Source organism: Erithacus rubecula, assembly GCF_903797595.1.
Source record: "Erithacus rubecula genome assembly, chromosome: 3".
NCBI lineage: Eukaryota > Metazoa > Chordata > Aves > Passeriformes > Muscicapidae > Erithacus > Erithacus rubecula.
The window spans coordinates 120,113,981-120,134,375 of NC_136689.1; the positions used below are offsets into that span (position 1 = coordinate 120,113,981).

The 20,395-nt window shown below is 39.5% G+C and overlaps 1 protein-coding gene across 3 annotated transcripts in view; it reads right to left on the reverse strand.

The window, feature by feature from the left end:
• The window catches only part of LOC306799285 (tumor protein D52-like), a 119,833-nt gene that overhangs the window by 63,204 nt on the left and 36,234 nt on the right, over nt 1-20,395 (reverse strand). For 2 of the 3 annotated variants that reach the window (XM_079300083.1, XM_079300082.1), the window contains exons 5-6: nt 19,684-19,732; nt 17,111-18,583 (exon numbers count right to left, since the gene is read on the reverse strand). In XM_079300083.1, the coding sequence (XP_079156209.1) occupies nt 18,467-18,583; nt 19,684-19,732 (166 nt within the window). In that variant the 3' untranslated portion in view covers nt 17,111-18,466. Of the gene's footprint in view, nt 1-17,110; nt 18,584-19,683; nt 19,733-20,395 lie in introns of those variants that run through there. The other variant, XM_079300084.1, reaches the window with a different exon arrangement.

Below are 20,395 nucleotides of genomic sequence, written 5' to 3' on the forward strand. Positions count from 1 at the left end.
GCAGTAAACATTTCAAAATTAACATTTCTCCCAAAATTACTCTCTCTGAGCAGAGCATTGCAAATCAATGTTCATACTGAAATGCCAAGATCTGTCTTAAGGGTAACTAAGGCACAAAAATGTGCAAAATTCAGGGGTCTTCCACAGAAGGGCAGGACAGCAACATAAACTCAGGATGACAAGGACTACTATCATATAATTATTTTTAATTATTTTTCATTGCAAGGCAAACTAATAAGAAAATTGGTCAAAAGAAAAAAACAAACAAACAGAACAACAAAACCCCCCTACAATCCACAAATAAAAAACCAAACAAAACCAGTCACAATGGTAGGATGTTATAATTTGCAGAGTAACAAACATAAACTCTGCAGCTAAATTCATATATTGGGTAAAAAGCAGCTTTGTTTTGACACTTCAACAGGAAATGAGGAGATCCACCTATGGTTTGAACTAATTTAATCAATGCTAGTGGAATCACACACCAGATAATCCATATTACTAAATGAACTGCCCTTACTTACATGTAGAACATTTGAATAAAGCCTGAGCTAGCAGAGAGGATCAAGAGAGCTTCTAAATTTGGTCAGGAGATTCTCCAACATCATCTACATAGATGTCATTAACAATGACATCTGAACACACTAAGCAACACTGAGATGTTTTTTTGCTAAGCAATTAATACAATTCACAGTAAATCACTCACTAAATGACATTCACCTCATTCATGTTGCCTTCATACAATGGCACACTCACTAGGGCTCTCTAAACTAAAAAACTCTCACAGCACTTCATGAAAATGAGTAGACTAATATTTTATGGATTTCCTGTTTTCATCACCTAAAAATGGTCCATTCTAGTTAATAACATCTCTGTTCCTTTTTCCCCGGCAAGAAAAAGTACAGATGAAAAATTCTCCTATGTGCAAACTTGCCTGTGAAATAATCTCTGTACACAACAGACAAATACTATCTTTACACAGTGACAGATGTGCTCATTGCTTATTAGAAACAGATTAAAGGAAGACATAGATTATAATGTACAAAGAATTTTTTTGCAATTCTTCATTGTTTTCTAAGAAGTCACTGAGAATCTGTTAGAATCCTATCACAGACCTACAAGTCTGCAAGTGCTCTCTATTCTGCAACCTGGAGAGGAACTTCTCCAGAGCACAAATAGCTGATTTATGTATACAATAATCCTCAAGAGATGCCATTAGTTACTGCCATCAAGGACTCTTTTATGGACATTCTAGAAATAAAGTGAGATAAAATGCAGTATTTTCTCCCTTTTTCTGCATAACCTACAGCAGATCTCATTAAAGAGTAATTTATCTCAAGCATTTAAAGAGATTTAATGACATCTTGAGTGCTTTCTTCTACAACTTCTAAATCTCCTTAACTGGATTCTCCACAGTAGCATTACAGAAAAACAGTAAGACTGTACAGTAACAGGGCAACATATTTTATTAAGAACTCTGCTGATTCTCAAAGAGTGTTGGCCATGAAGCTCTAATAGATGAAGCACTGATAACAAGTCAAGTCACAAAACCTGCAGATTACTGCAAAATTCAGAAGCACAAATGGCATATTCTTTTAAAGTACCTAAAGTATAAATGCTTTTTAAAAACCCCCTCCTTCTTAAATGCCAAATCTTTTTGATTTTCCTTCTAATTTCTGCGTTTTAAAGTGATATTTGTACATTTTTGGATACCAATCACTTTCAGCGTGCATAGTTCAGTGAAAAAACAGCATCTCTTTCAGCTACAGGGCTTTCCAAGATGATACATATTAACCACACAGTAGGAAAAGTCACAGATTTAAAACCCAGTAGGATCCAAACAAAAGAAGTAACTCCAATGGAGGAATGCAACATACTATTTCTGGAGCAAAGCCTATGACTGTACAAGCAGGGTGGCCCTATCCCACCCACTGAGCAGAATATCAGAAAACCCAGGCTACGTGCTTTATGTCTGCTTGCAAAGGCAAGCAGAATGCACACTGGAATGTGAGAGATACGGATGAGAAGAGATGGGAGACTGGTAATCTGATTGTTACAATTAAGGGGTAAATGACACATTAACATCAAGCAGCATGCAAAGAACACAACCCTCTGTAACTATCAAATTGGTTTTCCTCAGCACTGTCATCCATAGCTAGACAGACCTTTCTGTTCAAAGTTAACTACATGAAATAACAAACTGGAAAAACCAATTTGCAGTAATAAATTAGTGTGAATCCTCAATAGCTATGGGCCCAAACAGCCTGGATATCCAAAATGGGACTGGAAAAGGCCTTGAGCAACCTCAACTAAGTTAATTCTGCTTGGAACAAGTGGTCTGAATAGATAACCTCCTGAGACCATTTTCAACATGCACTGTTTTACTCAGGAAAAATTACTGAAGTCTGCTATAAAGAACATTTAAAAAACAAAACCCAATATATTAAGCTACCTACAGAACAAGAATATATTGATAAGACATTTCAGCAAGCAACCTAAAAAATTCTACTATCTGTTAACCAACAAGCCTTAATTTTGCACACCTTATAACTATTGGAAGTGTGCACTGTGCTTAGATATAAACCTAAATCCCTGGATTTTTTAAGTGTTGAAAGCATTATTAGAGTAACAGGTCATAGAGATTCATACAGTTTATTTACCAAATTTCTCCCTTTTACTGCTTTTTACATGAATGCAACAAGCTGTATTTTAGTCAGAACTCCATAATGCAGAAGAATATCACCTTAAAGACAGCAGGACCAATACCACAAAATCTGACATCCAACAGTTAATGGCCTTCTATCCAGAAGCAGCTCAAGAAGCACTGCCAACTTGAGAACTCTCCTGAATTTATCAAAGAATAACCATCAAGCTTTGCTTTCACCAACACAGTTTCCTTGCCATCGAGGTTATCCCAAGAAACAGCACTGAACACTCATGAGGAGCACCAAGTGGACTGACAGTGACTGAAATTTCAACATATAAGCATACAAGCAATTACATCTCAAAGCATTTTCTCTAGGTGCTGCCTTCTTTTTTATCCATTAAACTCTTTGTTCTAATGCTGATGAGTCCTTATTGAGAAGCTCCATGTATCTTATCCTCTTCTCAGAATAATCAAACTTCAGACATCATGCCTTTAACTCATCTCAGGGAACACAGCTCTCAGCCTCCCCTTGACCAAATAAGTTCATCTAACTTCTCTACCTTCAACTTTGAACATGTTCACAACTTTGTGCCTAGCAGTAACCAGTGATTTTTAGAACTTTCCCAAAGAAAATACTCTGCTTTCTGTATTAGTAGGAAAGAAAAGTTTAGAGAAAAAAATATTTTTGAAGTATAAGTATTAACATTTATCACTTACTTACTTTAAAAATACAGCCCATCTCTAGTACCTGCCTAAGCTACATTTCTTAAAAACCAACTAAGCTGGAACATTCAGGCTTATTCCACTGTACAGCCACTGTCTACCAAGACAGCATTCCCACTAAACCTGCACAGCCCTCCACACCTCGAGCAGTCACAGACATTTTGTCTCCTCTTCTAAAGCAATTCTACACTGGACAAAACATCTTGCACTGCCCACCTTGTTCTCTATGACTTCTACCCAAGGGATAAGGTGACAAATAATTGTTCCTTTTCTTCCTACAAATTTTTTAAACCCTGTACCACAGTTCAGATACATCGTGAGATGCAGAAAACACCATCAATAACCAACTCAGTATTCAGCACTACCTACTCCTTTGGAGAAGATTTGTACCATTATTTTTTCAAACAACACAAACTACAGCTCTGCAGGCCAGAGGTTCACCTACTGGTTTATTACAAACAGATATAACAATAAAGAGTAAACAATAAAGAGGAACAAAATCTGATAAATACTTGTACTTGCAATACACAGTACATGACTTTCTTGCATTCTGTAGTACATGGAAGAGCAGGTTGCCCAGAGAAGCTGTGGATGCCCCATCCCTGGAAGTGCTTAAGGCCAGGTTGGATGGGCTCTGAGAAACCTGGTCTAGTGAAAGTGTCCCTGCCCATGGTAGGAGGGTTGGAACTAGATGATCCTTAAGGTTCCTCCCAACTCAGGTCATCCTATGATTCTATCAAACCAGAAGTCCAAGATGAAATGTAACTCAGGAGCATCTTTTGGACTTGAATATGAACAGTAATGCAAAGACAAGAACCATCTCTTCTCCATCTCTATTCTAGTATTTGACAACCATTGGAAAAAGTACCAAATTACTTGTTATCCTCTTATTTGCCAATGACATTCATCTTGTGCAATACTGAGGAAGAAAATCTGTAAATTTCTCATTAATATATTCTGCTCATACATGGACAACACATACAATAGACATCAGCGTGACCTCAGTGATTTAAAATGTATAAGGCTATTTTAGAATTTTTAAGCCAAATATTTTATTCTATAATACACACCAAGGCACATTTTTAAATAATTTTATTTTTTATTATTTTTATTTTATTTTAATACTCAAAATGTTTATGGATAAAACAGATGAAATTATAAACAGAGGAGAAAACAGGAAGATCACATTAGGCACAGCTGTATAAGAATAAACAAGGACACAGAATTTACACATAGCATACACATAACTAAATACAAAGCCACAAAATTCACCTACTCATAAATAACTCATAACTGTGCTCGTAAATAACAGCACATCATCCCACATACAAGCACAGGCACAGTTATAACCAAAGACAGCAGGAACACAGAGTCTATTATTTAAAGTCTACTGTCTGTTTTGCATTTATCCTTCCAAGAACACAGCTCTTTTTCCCCCCCAAATGAGTGGACTGAGGTTTTGTTCCATTAAAAAAATATATCAAAAAACTGAAGATTATATTGTTTTCCCACAGATTCAATTTACAACCCAAAGTGGGCAACCATAAAGACAGGGAAGACCTCTTCAGTTTCTTTTAAACAAGATACTTTTCCACTTTATTCTGTATAAAAAGTTTAAAGTGAAGAACTGATTTAAACTTCTTGTTAACCAAAGTTTGTGAAGGCTAAATACTCAACAAAGCTTAAACAAAAGCAAGATTGGTGTTACCTAATAAAACTACTGAAGGGAAATAGTCCAAACAAAAAGCATAAAACAGGATCTGTGATTCAAAGGAGTTATTTAGGGAAAATCTAAGATTAATGACTGCAAAGTCACAAAGAACTTAGAAAGCAGTCAAGGAGAAAACTGGGAGCTTCCCTGCTAGATATTTACAAGATATACAGATATATATAGATATATACACAAGATATTTATTAAAAGCTTCATATGAATCACTTCCTATGCAACAGTTGTTACAAGGCCAAATTTCCATGAAGACAGCACTTCCAAACCAGCTAGAATGTTCTGAATTCTATAAGGGAATTATTTATAAAAATTCCAGTCTAATATTAATTATTTAATATCTACAGGCCAGAAGGAGAAAAAACAGTATAACTAAGAATTCCAGCAGACATCATATTACTTCATTTCTTCCCAATTGAGTAATGATTTGAATTGCACCATCAATGGTAGCAACTCCTAATTCTATAGATTTAGAATAAATATAGATAGCATCTGTACCCAACTATTTAAAGGTAAGTTTGGAAAAAAGTAGGAAAGGTGAGAAGAAAACAAAACCACTTTTTAATACAATGTGGTACTACAAAAGTGATATTCAAGAAGAACACAGTGAGCACCAGAAGATTTTCGTGCAAAACTGCAGCATTTGGAAGGAAAAAAATGTCATATTTTATGATTGGAAAAAGCAAGGGAAACAATTCTGTTTGGCCTATAAGAGAATGAGGTAAATTGACTGCTATATATTCAATCTTTATTAAATGTTTATTAACTTCAAAAACTTTGCATACTTCAGGTTTTAGTTGTCCAGAGTAATTTCTTACCAAAATTTTAAAACTGCAAGCACCCCGAAAGAACGATCAGAAAGCAAAGCAAACTTCTGCTGTTTTAATCAAAAGAGGAACATCCATACATTCTCCTCAGCACAGTGAAGAAATATTGTTTTATTTTAAAAAGCAAACCAAACAGAAGTCATCAGCCAAAAATGTTGGAAGTAAGAAGCTGAAATGAGGCATTTAACCATCCCTGGATGAGAAGCAGTAATTAAGTGTTTTGGCAAAGCATCATTCCAGCTTCACTCCAGATATTAAGATTTTTGGTGGATTTTAGATTTTATTGTTAAAGCCTAATAATATTTTGTAAAAACCCCCTCATGAAAGCCCTGAGGTCCTTGTTTTTGTTCATCCTTCAATATTAGGCTCTAAGGAGCACAGAACTCCACTCTCACTGCTAATTGGAAGGTAAAATCTTGTAGTGCCTGCTGCATACATGTGCTGGAAGTCTCAAAGTCCCAGCATACCTGTGAGCATACTGAACTGACCTCTCTGAAGAAGAGCACCCTGTCCCTGTGGAATATCTCAGACAGCATTATCTACTGCATAAGCCTTCTCTGCAGCTTGGAGAAAACAATCTGACAGTATTTTAAATCTTAATTGTAAACCAGTAAATTTAGAGCTGCTCTTGTTGCCACTCCACTGGAATATGAGTATCTTACTCAGTTTTCAATTTAGACCTAAATACACTACAATAACACTAATAAAAAGCCTCCAGGAAATCCCATTTAGATAGTTACATTAACTGGATATCCAACTGTCCTCACAAGGCTGAAAACACCAGAAGTAACACTGGAATAAAAACTTGGATGTTGCTTTCTTACACACACATACTGAAACTGACACTTTTTTCACAGAAAGGTTTGGGCTGGAAGGGACCTTAAAGGTCACCTAGTCCTAATGCTCCCTGTCATTGGCAGGGACATCTGACACTGGACCTGGTTGCTCAGAGTCCCACCCAGCCTGGCCTTGAACACTTCCAGGGATGGGGAATCCACAGCTTCCCATTCCTGTGCCTCACCACCCCTACCACTCTTCCTTTTGTCAAACCTAGATCCACCCTCTTCCAGTTTAAAACCATCACCCCCATCACTACATGTCCTACTAATAAACACTGAGAGAGACTTTTTACTGTATGTTGAAAATACACAGAAAGGTCTTCCCAGAGCCTTCTCCTCTCCAAGCTGAACAACCCCAACTCTCTCAGCCTGTCCTCTTCACAGGAGCAATGTTGCAGCCCTGCAATCATTTTTGTGGCCTCCTCTGGGCTTGCTCTATCTTGCATATACTGGGGACCCCATAACTGGATGGAATACTCCAGGTGGGATCTCAAAAGACCAAAGGGTATTTATCAATTTTTAAGTCCACAAATTTATCTGAAAGACACACTTGCTAGGGTAAATGCAAAAGTCTCTGGCTGAAATTCAGTGCCTTATGTCAGTCAAAGTCAGTCTAGATGGCCCCAGTGATCATCTCCAGCCTAAAAATCAGCAGTCTAAGCTTCAGTTACGTAAGTATGCCTTACACTTTCAACAATACAAATACCATGCAAGCCATAAAACCTTCTGGGACATAACTCCTAAAGAAGAAATATAGGAACTGTACTGCTTCACTGATTTCCACCTAGGAAGAACTCTAATTAATTAAGGAAGAGGCTACTGCACAAAAATATCTATAGGGGTATTTTGAAATTCATGTAATGAAGGAATAAATTGTTTTCACTGAAGAGCATCTTCATTTTGTCCAAGTTACAGTTCCTGTTTACCAACCTTTCTCATCCTAAAAAGGAAAAATATGAGAAAAATAAACTCCAGTTTTACCAAGAACAAGACTATTCATATTTAGTAGCATTGTCCAAAGGGAAGCAAACACAGTTATAGGAAGTTATAAGGATTCTCATACTTGGCAAAGAGCATTTTGTTTGGCTATAGACTCAAATGTTAACCCAACTGCCCATAGTGAAATTATATGTTTTTAAATGTGTTTAAAATCGTATTTTGATTACAGATGAGGAAAGGATTGCACTTCAATTTTAAAAAACAATGGAAGTTTCATCATACACTACTTGATATAAATTTGTGTTCATTAACAACCTTCCATCAAGCTCCATATTTTGGTACTCACTGCAATGCTGACTGATGAACATAGCATATTCCAAACCCAGCTTATTTTTGCATACAGAACAACTTCTAATTAAAAATATCTCAGCTGGGCAGAGAACACATGATATGCTTGAATGTATATATATGTGTATATATATTGCCCTCATAATAATGAACAATGTAATATTGTGAACTAAGTACATTTTTAAAAGAGATACAAATAACAATTAACCAAATACATGTAGTACTAAACCAGTAAAATACCATGGTGAAAACTACCTTTGTCTCTCATAATTACATTTTTCAATAAGGATCATGTAGATCTCAAAAAAAAAAAAAAAAAAAATCACAAGAATAGGATTTAGGTTATGTGCCAAACATTCAACAGGTTTTCCTGAACTGTACTTTTAGTACCAAAACTTCTTTGTTGTCTAGCAATCTCCATTGTTAAAGCTATTTGTAGCTTTTTTTCTATTTGAAGATGGGTATTTCTTAACCTTATCACTGAGATGCAGTATACAAACTCTTCTTCAACTCTTGAAAGAGCATAATTATTCAGAGTACTTTGTAAACACATTTAACTTACCAATGCCTTACTACATGCTACTAACCCAAGTGTAACAGCACTGTTCACAAAACAAATGTCAGTTTTCTCAATTAATAGACTAATCTCATATATCCTACAACAAATATTGTGCTATCAGAGTAAATGCAAATTAAGGTGATTTTTTTAGTCAGTTATGGCTAACCCTGCCCATTATCAGAAGAATCAAAGGTTTACACTATTGTGTTTGTGTCTGAGTGTTTTGGTATTATATACAGTGACACACCTTATTAAAATTTAAAAACACACTTTTTTTTTTCCTGTGACTTTATGTAAGTGAGTATGCTCTTAGGAAGAATAGCATCAAACATTAGAAGGCATCTGTGGAGGGAAGGCCAGCACAGCTGTATCACAAAAATTAATAATCTGCTGCTTCTAGACCCTTTTTTGAAACTTTTTCATCAATCAACTTTAAAACCAGAAAGTCATACTGCTAACATACTATAATGCTACCCAAACCACCAAGGCTTACTCAACAAGTCTTACAAATGTACAATCTGCTGCACTGCTTGACTCAATACCAGCTTCTTTGTGTTTGTAGTAAAAGGAAGGTTTTCCATTTATCTTCACATTGACTGGATACACAGCAAAGAAACTGCAAAACAAGACTTTCACACAGAATTTCAAATGCAGCTTTGAAAATATGCTGTTGACTAGCCAGGTGGATCATTTACTAAACAACGCTGAGCTAAGACTTTATTTCACAACACAAAATAGCACAGAATTTGGTCACAATAAAGCAGCTTGCTTTCTTGAAATTAAATAACTTCTATATAGAATTTTAAACATGAAGTGTTTATCTATGTATTTCTTTTAAGGATAACTTCACAGCAAACAAATGGAACATTAGCATCTAAATCACAGAAAGTAGGTGAACCTACTGCAATGGATTATGTCAAAAAGAAAATCTAACCAGATGAGCACACACGGTCCTGAGAAAAGCCCATGGTGTTTTGACCCCAGTATCTCCTTTCTCCATTTATCACTACTCTGCCCTTCCAGGCACTTCTTTTTCCAGGTTCCTGGGGTACACCGTGCTGTTTCAATAGTCACAATACGAGAACACCCAGGATCTCCCACGACAAGAGGATATAAATATCTTGTTGGTAACAGTAACCATTAGAAAGGATTTCAACTCCTATTTAACTGTCATATTATGGTTACATGCACCTTCTTCCAGATATCTCACATGCAGTCAAACAAGCCTAGGCAGCTGACATGTATTTCCCTTTCTTTTCTCCATGATACTGGCAGTCCCAAGACAGTTTGATTCTGGAGATTTCACTCTGACAGCCAGTGATCAAAGGCATATAACCTACCACCCATGGACCTCCAGCAATGCCAAAGCTACCACACACCAGACTAGAGCTATTTGAAGGAGCAAGTTGCAGAGACAACTCCTCCAGAGCTGTGATCTTCATCTTCCTCAAGTCAACCAAGGACAAAGGGCTCAGGGCCTTCCCATATGAATTTGTGCCCCTGAATACACGGCTGTGATAGGCAGCAGTGACACCTTACTGTACTGTAATTAAGTCCTCCAAAGGGGCAGCATGCATCATTCCTCTGCTGCCCAACATCAGAAGCCCTCTCTGCTCCCTTTCAGAGTGCTGCTCCAACACCCTGTGAGTTTTACGAACCACTGTCATGCAAGCACTTCTGTCACAGGCAAAGCAGGTGATCTGACAGACCCAGCTGTGCTTCAGCTGGGACAAACACAAGGCAGAACAGACAAGTTCTGGTGCCTCAGCCAGAGCATTCACGGGACAGAACTGCCCCTTCACAGAGGTCAAAAGGACAAACAGGTACATTCCTACTTTTAATACCAACCAGTATTTCAAGCAGATCCAGCTGAGAGGATGCTGAGAAGGCTGTCCTTATTTAGCACAAACCTGAAGGCACCAGAACATGTTCACAGCACAGCATGACCACACATAACCCAAGTTTCTCAAACAGAATTACAACCAGGGAAAGCAAATCAAGAGAAACACCCAGGTAAAGATTACTCATTCCAGATCCTGCAAACCCCACAATTGACAAGTCCCTTTCTCAGTTAGCAGCTTCCAGCACTTGAATGCTGGTCAGGAGATAATCCACCTAAAATAATACTCCACTTCTGTGTTTGATATATAGGTTTTATTAAATGCTGTTATATTTGTTATCAAACAAAATATGTTATTTATTAGTTGTTTATTAATGCTAGGCAAGTACTCCAAACAAAGATTACGGGTATACTAAGAAATATTACACTATGAAAATTACAAGTGAAAATTTCACTAAATATTAATGAGTATTTGTGCTCTCAAATAACTACAACTTCAGAAAAATCTTCTAAATGCTAACTTAGATAAATAGATTGAGAGAAATACTTCCCATCAATTATTAGATGAAAATAATTCTTTTTTTTTTTTACTATTTGATTTCAAAACATCCAGTGTCACGCATTATTTTAATCCAAGGATGCCCAAATACTGCACAAACAAGACAATTGGATATTCTTTATAAAGACACCTATGTAGCTTTCCAAAATCTAATGCATTCCTTTTAAATTGTCACTTTTGTGTTTCAAATTTCTTACCTAAAACATAAATATATAAATCAGCTCTTTATATGAGCCATGAAATTTCTTTTTTCATCTTCTTTCTTAAAGAATACTGATATTTTAGTTTTTAAGCAATAGCATTTAAAAATATAGACACCTTCCTCAAATTAACTTATCTTTTCGGCTAAGTTAATTTAAAAACATGTATGTGCCTGGAAGAATAACTTCTAACCTCTCTCTTTCAGAAATTAGATATTATAATACTAATTGGTACTGATACCAATCCAATCCCTTCGCTCTGAACTTTAGACAGAATCAGTTCCGTTTCTCCTCCGCAGACGCTTTCCGCTCCCAGCCGGTATCCAAGGAATGCAAGGGGAAATTCCTCATGCGCGCTGCAGTTGCTGCGGTATCGGGAAGAAGCGGTGCCCTCTGCTGTGCCGGGCGGGGATGCGCACCCAGCCCCCGGCAGCATCCCTGCATCCCAGCCCGGCGAGCAAGGACAACTTTCTGCTCCTCCGGCCGGTGCCGGGCACGCCCCGATGGCTGTACCCTGCCACTCTGCCGAGAAAAAGTCCCAGCAGAGCAGCTTCATCACACTGCCACACATACAGTGCATTAGCAGCAAAGTCCACCTAATGAGAGCCCATTTCCACCTAAAGGGGCACTTGGCAAACTTCACTCGTGTTTGAAATTAGTTCACAGTGAAGAAAAAAGTGTTCATTTATTCTCAATTAGGGAATTTATTCTTCCATTTTCTTCAAACTTTGGTAACTGAGCTAACAACACATCTCAAAAACCATTTCTCTACCTCTATCAAAAATCATCTTTCCTAAAGACAAAGTTTCTTATTTTACTAGGCATGCAGCTTTAATCCATTAATGAAGGTAACATTTGAAGCATTTGGCCCTTCTAAAAGATTTTGTTAAGCAATTTCATAGAGAAAAAAAATAACTTTACACCTATCTTTTTTCTTCATTGTTTTAATGCAAAACTTAAATATATAAATGCAGAAGGCAAACACAGTGAGTTGCCTGCTGTAGACAAACATCATGTGGGTTTATCAGGATATTTGGCTTACCAAGCCGCTAAATTTTCAAAAAATTTAATCAACATTTAAGTGCCTTGTCTGTAAGTTTCACTATTTACAAAACAGTCACAACAGAACTGTAAACTGAAGATGAAAGCTAAAACCCAAATCCCTGAAAGATTATCAGCACAGCAGAGACACCATCAGGCAGCTCTGAGGTAAGGTCAGCAGCACACATTGCTGCAAAAACATTTAAAGAGCTACCTAGGAAAAATACCACCATGCTTTTTGAATCATCTGAACACAAACACATGACAACAGCCCATTTATCAAGTTTACCTATATTTGCCTAAATCAAGCCACTGCCAACCAAATATCAGCCAGTTCAACCAATTTCAAAAATGAAGGAACAGCTGACATAGGAAACCCATAAAAGAACATTATCAAGTCTCTTCCCAAAAGAAGGAGAAACACAAAGAATCCAAACACCACCTCTGGTTCTTACAGGATGCAGCACAGCAAAATACACTTGTCAGCTGAGATAAGGAACACAAGTGCTCCTCTCTAGCTCAGGTAAAGGATGAGCAAGACCCCGTTTCTCCTGCTTCAAAGAGCAGATCTTGCAGTTGCTGGGACCCCAGGAAGGAGCCAGAGCTCAACCCACCACATCCTCTCCTGAGAGAAGTGTGTGCTCCACTTAAATGGATCTTATCAAAAGATCTTCTAAATATTTGAGTTTTCCCATCAGCATCCAGTGTATCCTACACTAAGTATTACCCAGCTTTGCCAAAGTAGCATCACAGTTGCTCCCAGCTGTGGAAAGCTTATTTATCAAATAACATACTTTCTAGCAATCAAATATCAGTTAAAGTGGTGATAATGTGATTTCAAGAAAACTACACAAAATGAACAGGTCCCACTGCAGTCAGATCCCTTTCATTTCCCTTGTTCCATGTCACCTTCCACTGCTAACTCATTCTCATCCAAACCCACTCCCTCTTCAGTAAACTCCTCAAAGAGCAAACAGTGAATAAACATTAATCACACTCAGACTCACTGAGCACTACCCAGGCTAAGAACAGCATGAAAGTAGAATCACAACAATCTTCATCTCATTATTATGCTTTGAACATCAGTAGGCACTGCAAAGCAAGCTATTTTCCTTCCTCTGGTTCAAGTGAAAAAGTAGTTCAGTAAACTGGACAGAAATTCAGAATTGTGGTCCAGATATTCATTTTTAAACCCCAGTTTGATTTCTAGCAATGTATTATTTGTATTTGTGTATGCAATTCCACTTGAAAATGATGCTGTGAATACAATGTAACATTTGAGTTAGTTAAGATGCTCTAAAGGCTTGAAAACAATTCATTTACATATAGAAAAAGATTATGTAGATAGAAAATAATGTTTCCAGCTACTCACTTCAACAGAAAAACAAAAGGGAAAAAAATTAAAATCCCCAAGTCACCCAAGTAGCATTCAGTACCTGCTACAGCTACATCAAGTGATTCTGCTCCTAAACTCTTGTGTGGACATCCCCTTGGACACCACCTGAGCCCCTGGGTTAGGCAAACCTTTGATCTTTGCAAAGACAGCCTTGCCAGAGTGGATTTTTAGTGGAAAACAGAGTGTTCTAGATTATGCAGTAATGTGGGATATCAGGCCTTGGATTCAGTGACAAGCAGTTCCAGTTGTACACCTGTGGTACCAATCATAGTAATTCACAGCCTGAACCTGCATTTTCTACTGAGCACATTTCAAGTAATCACAGATACAGGTGTGGTCAAACAGAATTGAAGAAAGTTACAAATTGAAGAAAGTTACAAAATTGAAGAAAGTTACAAAAATAATTGAAGAAAGTTACAAAAAGATTACTGTCAAGGACAAACACCACCATGGAATCACTTCCACCTGAGGAATAAGCAAAGGTCAGGGATTTTCAGTATGGAAGAGCTCTTTTCTGTACACACAGAGCTTTTTTCTGTTTCTGCTAAAGGGCACTGTCACAATCTGTGGGAAAAAATCAGCATGACAAAACTCAATGCACTGCTAGAGAAAGTGATGGTTATTCACAAAATCTCTGCATTTATTTTACCACTCACTCTTTCCCAAGTTCCATTCATTGGCATTCTCATACCCCTGGATTTCCACAAGCACCTGTGGAAAACTCATTTGGGTACAGCACCAAGGATGAAGGTTGCCAGCTATCAAGGCCTCACCACACCTCTGGCATTATTCCTGTTTGGCAATGGTGAAGTAGGTTTTGGACAAATCTTTTACATCCTTCAGGAGCCAACAGCTGTAGACAAGGTGGTCCCAAGCTTCAGAATTCTATTTACTGCAGCCTCAATAAATAGCAGACTCCTGCTCACTATCTTTCTCTCCATGACTGATTCATGGTGGAATAACAGGAAAACAGTTAGCACATAAGATATGGGACACAACCTTGTGCACTTCAGGAGCAGGGTCTGTTCCTGACGAATCATTCATGCTGCAGCTTACCAAGCACAGTACATGCAAGCCTTGCCAAGCACAACATCCTAATTTTACAGCCAAGGACAGCCTCTCAGAGAAATGTGGGTTTTGACAATAATATGCAGCATCCTTTCAACTCTTGTCCTCAGTTTCTTATGCTGGCTTCACACACATGCAAGTCTATAGGTGTTTCAATTGTAAAAGCCTTTATATTTCCACTAAAAGTCTCTGGAATACTGGTTTAACAGGTCTTTGATCTGACCCGATAAAATAATTAAGAGATTTTCCACATCCTCCCTGTCAGCCTGTAAAAAGCCAGAACACAGCTTTGTCCATGCAGCAGTATCTTGCATTCTATATAACCAAAACTGCTTGCACGCTTTCTACATCACATTTTGGTAGGAGCACGTTAAAAAGAAAGATAAGCTGTCCACGTTTCTGCAGGCTATGTATGATGAAGGGTGAAGTGGTGAGAAGAGACAATCAGAGTTGCTAAGGTTGGAAAGGATCTTTGAACATCATCCATTCTAACCCTCCTGCCAAGGCAGGGTCACCTGGAGCAGTGAGTTTCTGGGTTTTTAATGTCCCCAGAGAGGGAGACTCCTCAGCAGAGCCTGTTCCAGGGCTCTGCCACCCGCAGGGCAAAGAAGTTCTTCCTCGTGTTGAGCTGAAACTTCTTGTACGTTATTTTATGGCCACTGCTCCCTATCGTGTCGCTGGGCACCACTGAAAACACTCTGGCACTATCCTGTCTTTGAGACATATGTCACACACCTGTCTTTGAGATATATACATGTAATGATGAGATTCCCTCCCAGTCTTGTCTTCGACAGACTGAACAGGCCCAGCTCTCACAGCCTCCCCTCGTAAGACAGATGTTCCAGACCTCTCCTCATCTTTCTAGCCTTCCGCTGGTCCCTCTCCAGCAGCTCTTGGTCTCGTTTGTAATGAAGAGCCCGGAACCGGACACAGCACTCCAGCTGTGGCCTCGCTAGCGCCGAGGACGCTGCCCCGGCTCGATCCCCTCGCGCCCTCACCTGCCGGGGGCCGGAGCCCGCGGTGCCGCTGCCCGGGCGCTGCTCCGTTCGCTGCGGGGGAGTCCCGGCGGCCGCCGGCGCGGCCCCGCTGCCGCTGCGGACCGCGGGCACCAGCGCCCGCCATGGCCGAGCCGCGCGGCCCCTCAGCGCCGCCGCCATCGCTGCCCGGGGGCGGGGCCTGCGCCCAGCGCGCAGGCGCGGTGCGCCGCGCTGAGGCGGGCGGCGCCATCTTGGGTGAGGGACGGCGGGCGCCGTGCTGCCCCCAGGCGGCAGCGAGCGGGTGGGGGAGCGCTGGAGCTGGACAGCTGGGGGAATTCCTTCACGGAAAAGGTAATTACACGTGTAATGTGCTGCCCAGGGTGGAGTCACCGTCCCTGAAGGTGTTTAAGGACTGGACTTCAGAGAATAACCTGAGTTGGACGGGACCCATAGGGATTATGGAGTTGAACTCCTGGCCCTGCACAGGGCACCCCGAGTCACACCATGTGCCTGAGAGCATTGCCCAAACCCTTCTTGAGCTCTGCCAGGCTGGTGCTGTGACCACTTCCCCGGGGAGCCTGTTCAGTGCCCAAACACCCTCTTCGTGACAAACCTTCCTCCTCTACCCAACCTGAACACTGCCTGTCACAACCTTCTGCCCCTCTCTGGAGCTCCACTCAGTGCCATGGTCCAGTTGACAAGGTGCTGCTTGGTCACAGGCTGGAATCACTGCTCTCAGAGGTATTTTCCAGCCTAATTGATTCTGTGATTACCACAGCAGCCCCAAAGCCACCTGCACAGAAGGAAAGGAAGGTGTAGGCAGACAAAGATCCAGCAGAAGCCTTCCTTCAGAAAACAAAGCTCAACTCTGGACTAAATGACCTTTCTCTTTGGCAGTTAGATAAATAAAGAATCACGTTCCAGAAAAACCTGCCCTAAATGGTACTGATCCAAAAGAGGAAGAGCTCCATTCTCTCTACTATTCAATTCTCTATTCCTGTTAAGGTGGAGCTGTCAAGAGGCAGAGGGAACATGTCAGCCTGTTTTCTGAACTTCACAGTGTGACCAGGGCAGTTTCATTTTAGTGGCAGAGCACTGGAACAGGCTGCCGAAGGAGATCGGGGATTCTCACTCTCTGCAGACATTCAAAACCCACCTGGGCACATTCCTGTGCAACCTGCTCTAGAGGTGACCCTGATTCGACAGGGAGTTTGGACTAGGTAAGCTCCAGAGGTCCCTTACAACCCTAACAACTCTGATTTGTAATTTTATGTAAGCCACTAGAAGGCAACCTAGGCTCAGTCATCTCTAGAAATGCCAAGCTCAGCCATGCAGATTCTTGGCAGTACAGTAGTATGTATCAGCACTGCATCAATTAGAAATAAAGTTATTTACATTATCCTCCATGTTCACAGGACAATACATTCCTCATATACACTTTTATTAAGCTTCTCACATGTAATTAAGCATACATTCTATATCTGACATGCTAGCAAAGTTGTCAGGAGACAGTTTTTTCCCTCCAGACACCTGTGGCAGTTGAAGTTTCACAGATTTCACACAAATGTAGTAAAACTTGTTTCCAGTTCTAAGCACGGTGACAGAACATTCTAACCATGTGGCAGAAACACATGAAACACAAGAAATTTGAGGAGTACAGTAGACAAAACAAGACGTAGGAGGACATCTTTTCAGGAGAGCTACACTGAGTAATGACACTGTGCACCTCTCAAAACAGACTTCTGGGGTCAAGAACAGGGGTGTTGCTTGAGGTACAGGCCTTAAATACATTTAAAAAAAAGAGTAAGATGGTGTAGCAGATGTTTTTAAGGTTCAGCCTATAAGGGAAACAACATTAGGATATAGGAGAAATTCTCTTGCTGACTAAAAAAGAACCACTTCTGGGGTCAGGATTATTCTTCCATTCCATGCTTTGTTAGTGTGAATGTGACACCACCACATGTGAATGAAGATGTATTTGTGACTGGTCAAATGGTCAGAAGAGTGTTGTTATCTTACCACAGTGAGATCCTGTACAAAAAACAAGACTGAAAGTGTTATGGTGACTGAACCAAACCAGCACTATGAGGCATCTTGCTTCCATCTGCGTTGGTCAGAAGTTTCCAAGGACAATGCATGGACACAAGGGTAAGTTTTACATGTTCTGTGTTACCTATCCACACCTGCTGCATGAGGAACACATTCATAAGACAGTACATTCCTACTCATGTGTGATCCTGCCATAACTTGTGTAAAGCCTGCTGAAACTGAAGCCCTTTCTTTAGCTGGGAGTGATCCATCCTCCTTGTCCAGTCTCCTAGTTGGGTGTCCCTTGCAGGCAACACTCAACTGAAACAATCACAAGGGAGCAAAGTAACAAGCTTCAGTCTGACAGCAGCAGTAGATTCATAAGGATTAAGTTGAGCAGTAGTTACAGATTGAAAAGAAATTATATATCCACAGTATCTGTACAATATAATTAACTTCTCAAAAGAGTTTTTTCATTGCTATATTTTAAAGGTTGTCTTCAAATTACAGGTAAGTCCTTTAAATGCTTGAAAGGCATAGAAATTCCCCTTCCCACACAAAACCCCAAACAATGTATTTTAGTTTCAAAAATATTTTGAACCCACAAACAAGCTTGGAATCAGTTAATCAGGTAAAATAACTACGTGCTAAATAAAAGCACATCTGGTGGAAAGAGCGCAGAGAATGTTACAAGTGTGCTTGGTTTCTCCTTGCAGCATCTGGCAGTGGGTAGTAGGACAGAGGCAGAAATCTCAGTGGGTCTCTTCCTCTGTCTGTTCTGCAATAGTTTCTGTGGCACTGGCATTGGCAGCAGAGTTGAGAACTTCTCCAAAGTCTCCCCCAGCAGGTTTGCTTCCTCCAACTTTAGACTAGAACACAGAGAGAGCCCCAACAAAACACAGTAGTTACTTGGCATGCTTAACTGTACAAAAAAAGTGCATCTGTGTGAGTTTAATAACTCTCTTCAACAAAGCAACTTTTCCAAATCTAGGAGACCTCTGCAATATTCTTAAAACAAATCTCTACATATCTGGCAGGAAACACTCACCAGAAGATTAACACAGCAGTCTCTCTTTGACTTTGAGATACATGAAGCAGCCCTTATTCCAGAGCTGATTCCAGAGTCCAAATGTTGACACATCCTCAGTTCCAAATGGATAAAGGTATGCAGCTTTTCCAGACATTAAGTCTTCAGGAGATCCAGAGTTAAAACTCACTACTTTATTTCTCAATAAAGAATTTTGGACAGTTTTGAGTCTCACAGCAATTCCCTAGATCTTTAGAGGAGCAGAGCAACTATTTTATTTTCTCCATGTAATGTGTTTGCCCTTTCACTTCCCTCTGCAGCACACACTTTCTTGGACTGCAGGGGTGTTAATGCCAACTAGTTGCAAGAGAAGGCTTAGTTCCCCTTGCATGCCTCTAATTCAGCCCAGTGTGCCCAAGATAAATCTGATTCTGATTACACAGATTATTTTTAAAGTGAGTTTTTGCCTGGAGAAGTTATTGATGGTTGTTTCTGGCACTTGAAGCTTTCAGGAGTAAAGTTAAAATTAAGATGCAAAGGCCTTTTTTCTTTTATGCCATAAAGGAGAGATGTATCCCAAGCTATTCCCCTGTGTAGGATACTAGTCCTTAGAAGGGCATGAAATAAAAGCCTAGACAATTCTGGAATACCTGGTATTAGGTATTAATTATTTTGGATACCTAATACTAGCCGTTTGTGTAGGTTAGCTGGCTTCTAAAGTTCTTCTAAAGACATCCTCCTGGATGAGGTACAGGCAGCCCATTATTTTATTTGCAAATCATTAGGCAGAGAAACCATTTCCACAGCACATAAAAATATGTTTATCCAAGCACCTCTTCAACAGTTTACCAGTAACTAAAAAATAGGCTGCCCAGAATCCTCTGGAGTCTTTTCTCCACATCCACAGCTCCACAATCACCAAGGTGTTTTAGAAATTCTTACCTTGAAGTTTTCAACTTTTTCCTCAAAGGATTTGAAAGTAGGAGAATTTCTATGAAAATAAAAAAAGGAACAAAAGAATTAAAACCACATCTAGTTAAACTATAAACACCGCAAAACAAGCAGACAGTTGCTTTTTTCCAACAGCAACATGAGATTTGTTTGTGGCTCTTTCCTTGTTTTAAAGATAGCTTAAAATAGTTTACATCTGGCTCCCTCCAAGTTTTGTAAAACTAAAATTCAAACATCCTCAAATTGCAGGGTCACTTTCATCTCTGGCAACTAAACATTGCCAGGTCCAGCAATAGGATCCTTCACATCCATATGCAAGGAAGAACTATGAAGTATTTTAGGTTTAGCTTATTATTCCCAGTGACGTTTCTGGCTTAAAGCATTTGTTCAGAAAATCTTAGTCATCACTTTATTGCTGAATAAAGACATCACATTATTGCTGAAGAGAGCTCATCAGAGTTTTTTCACTTTTTATAGGAAAACCAGTTCAGTTTACTTTATTACATGTTCAATAAATAAAACATGGTTCACAGTGACATTTTCTGCTAACATTAAATTTAAGTGAGACCCCTCCGCCCTTGCCTTTAAGTGCCAAAGGCAGCTGTAATTACAAATTGTAAGTTCTGCATATAAAAAGCAGGACAGCTTGGGATTTCCAGTGCTGAGGGCTGGTGTATAATTCATTTGGGTCAGAAGAATGGCT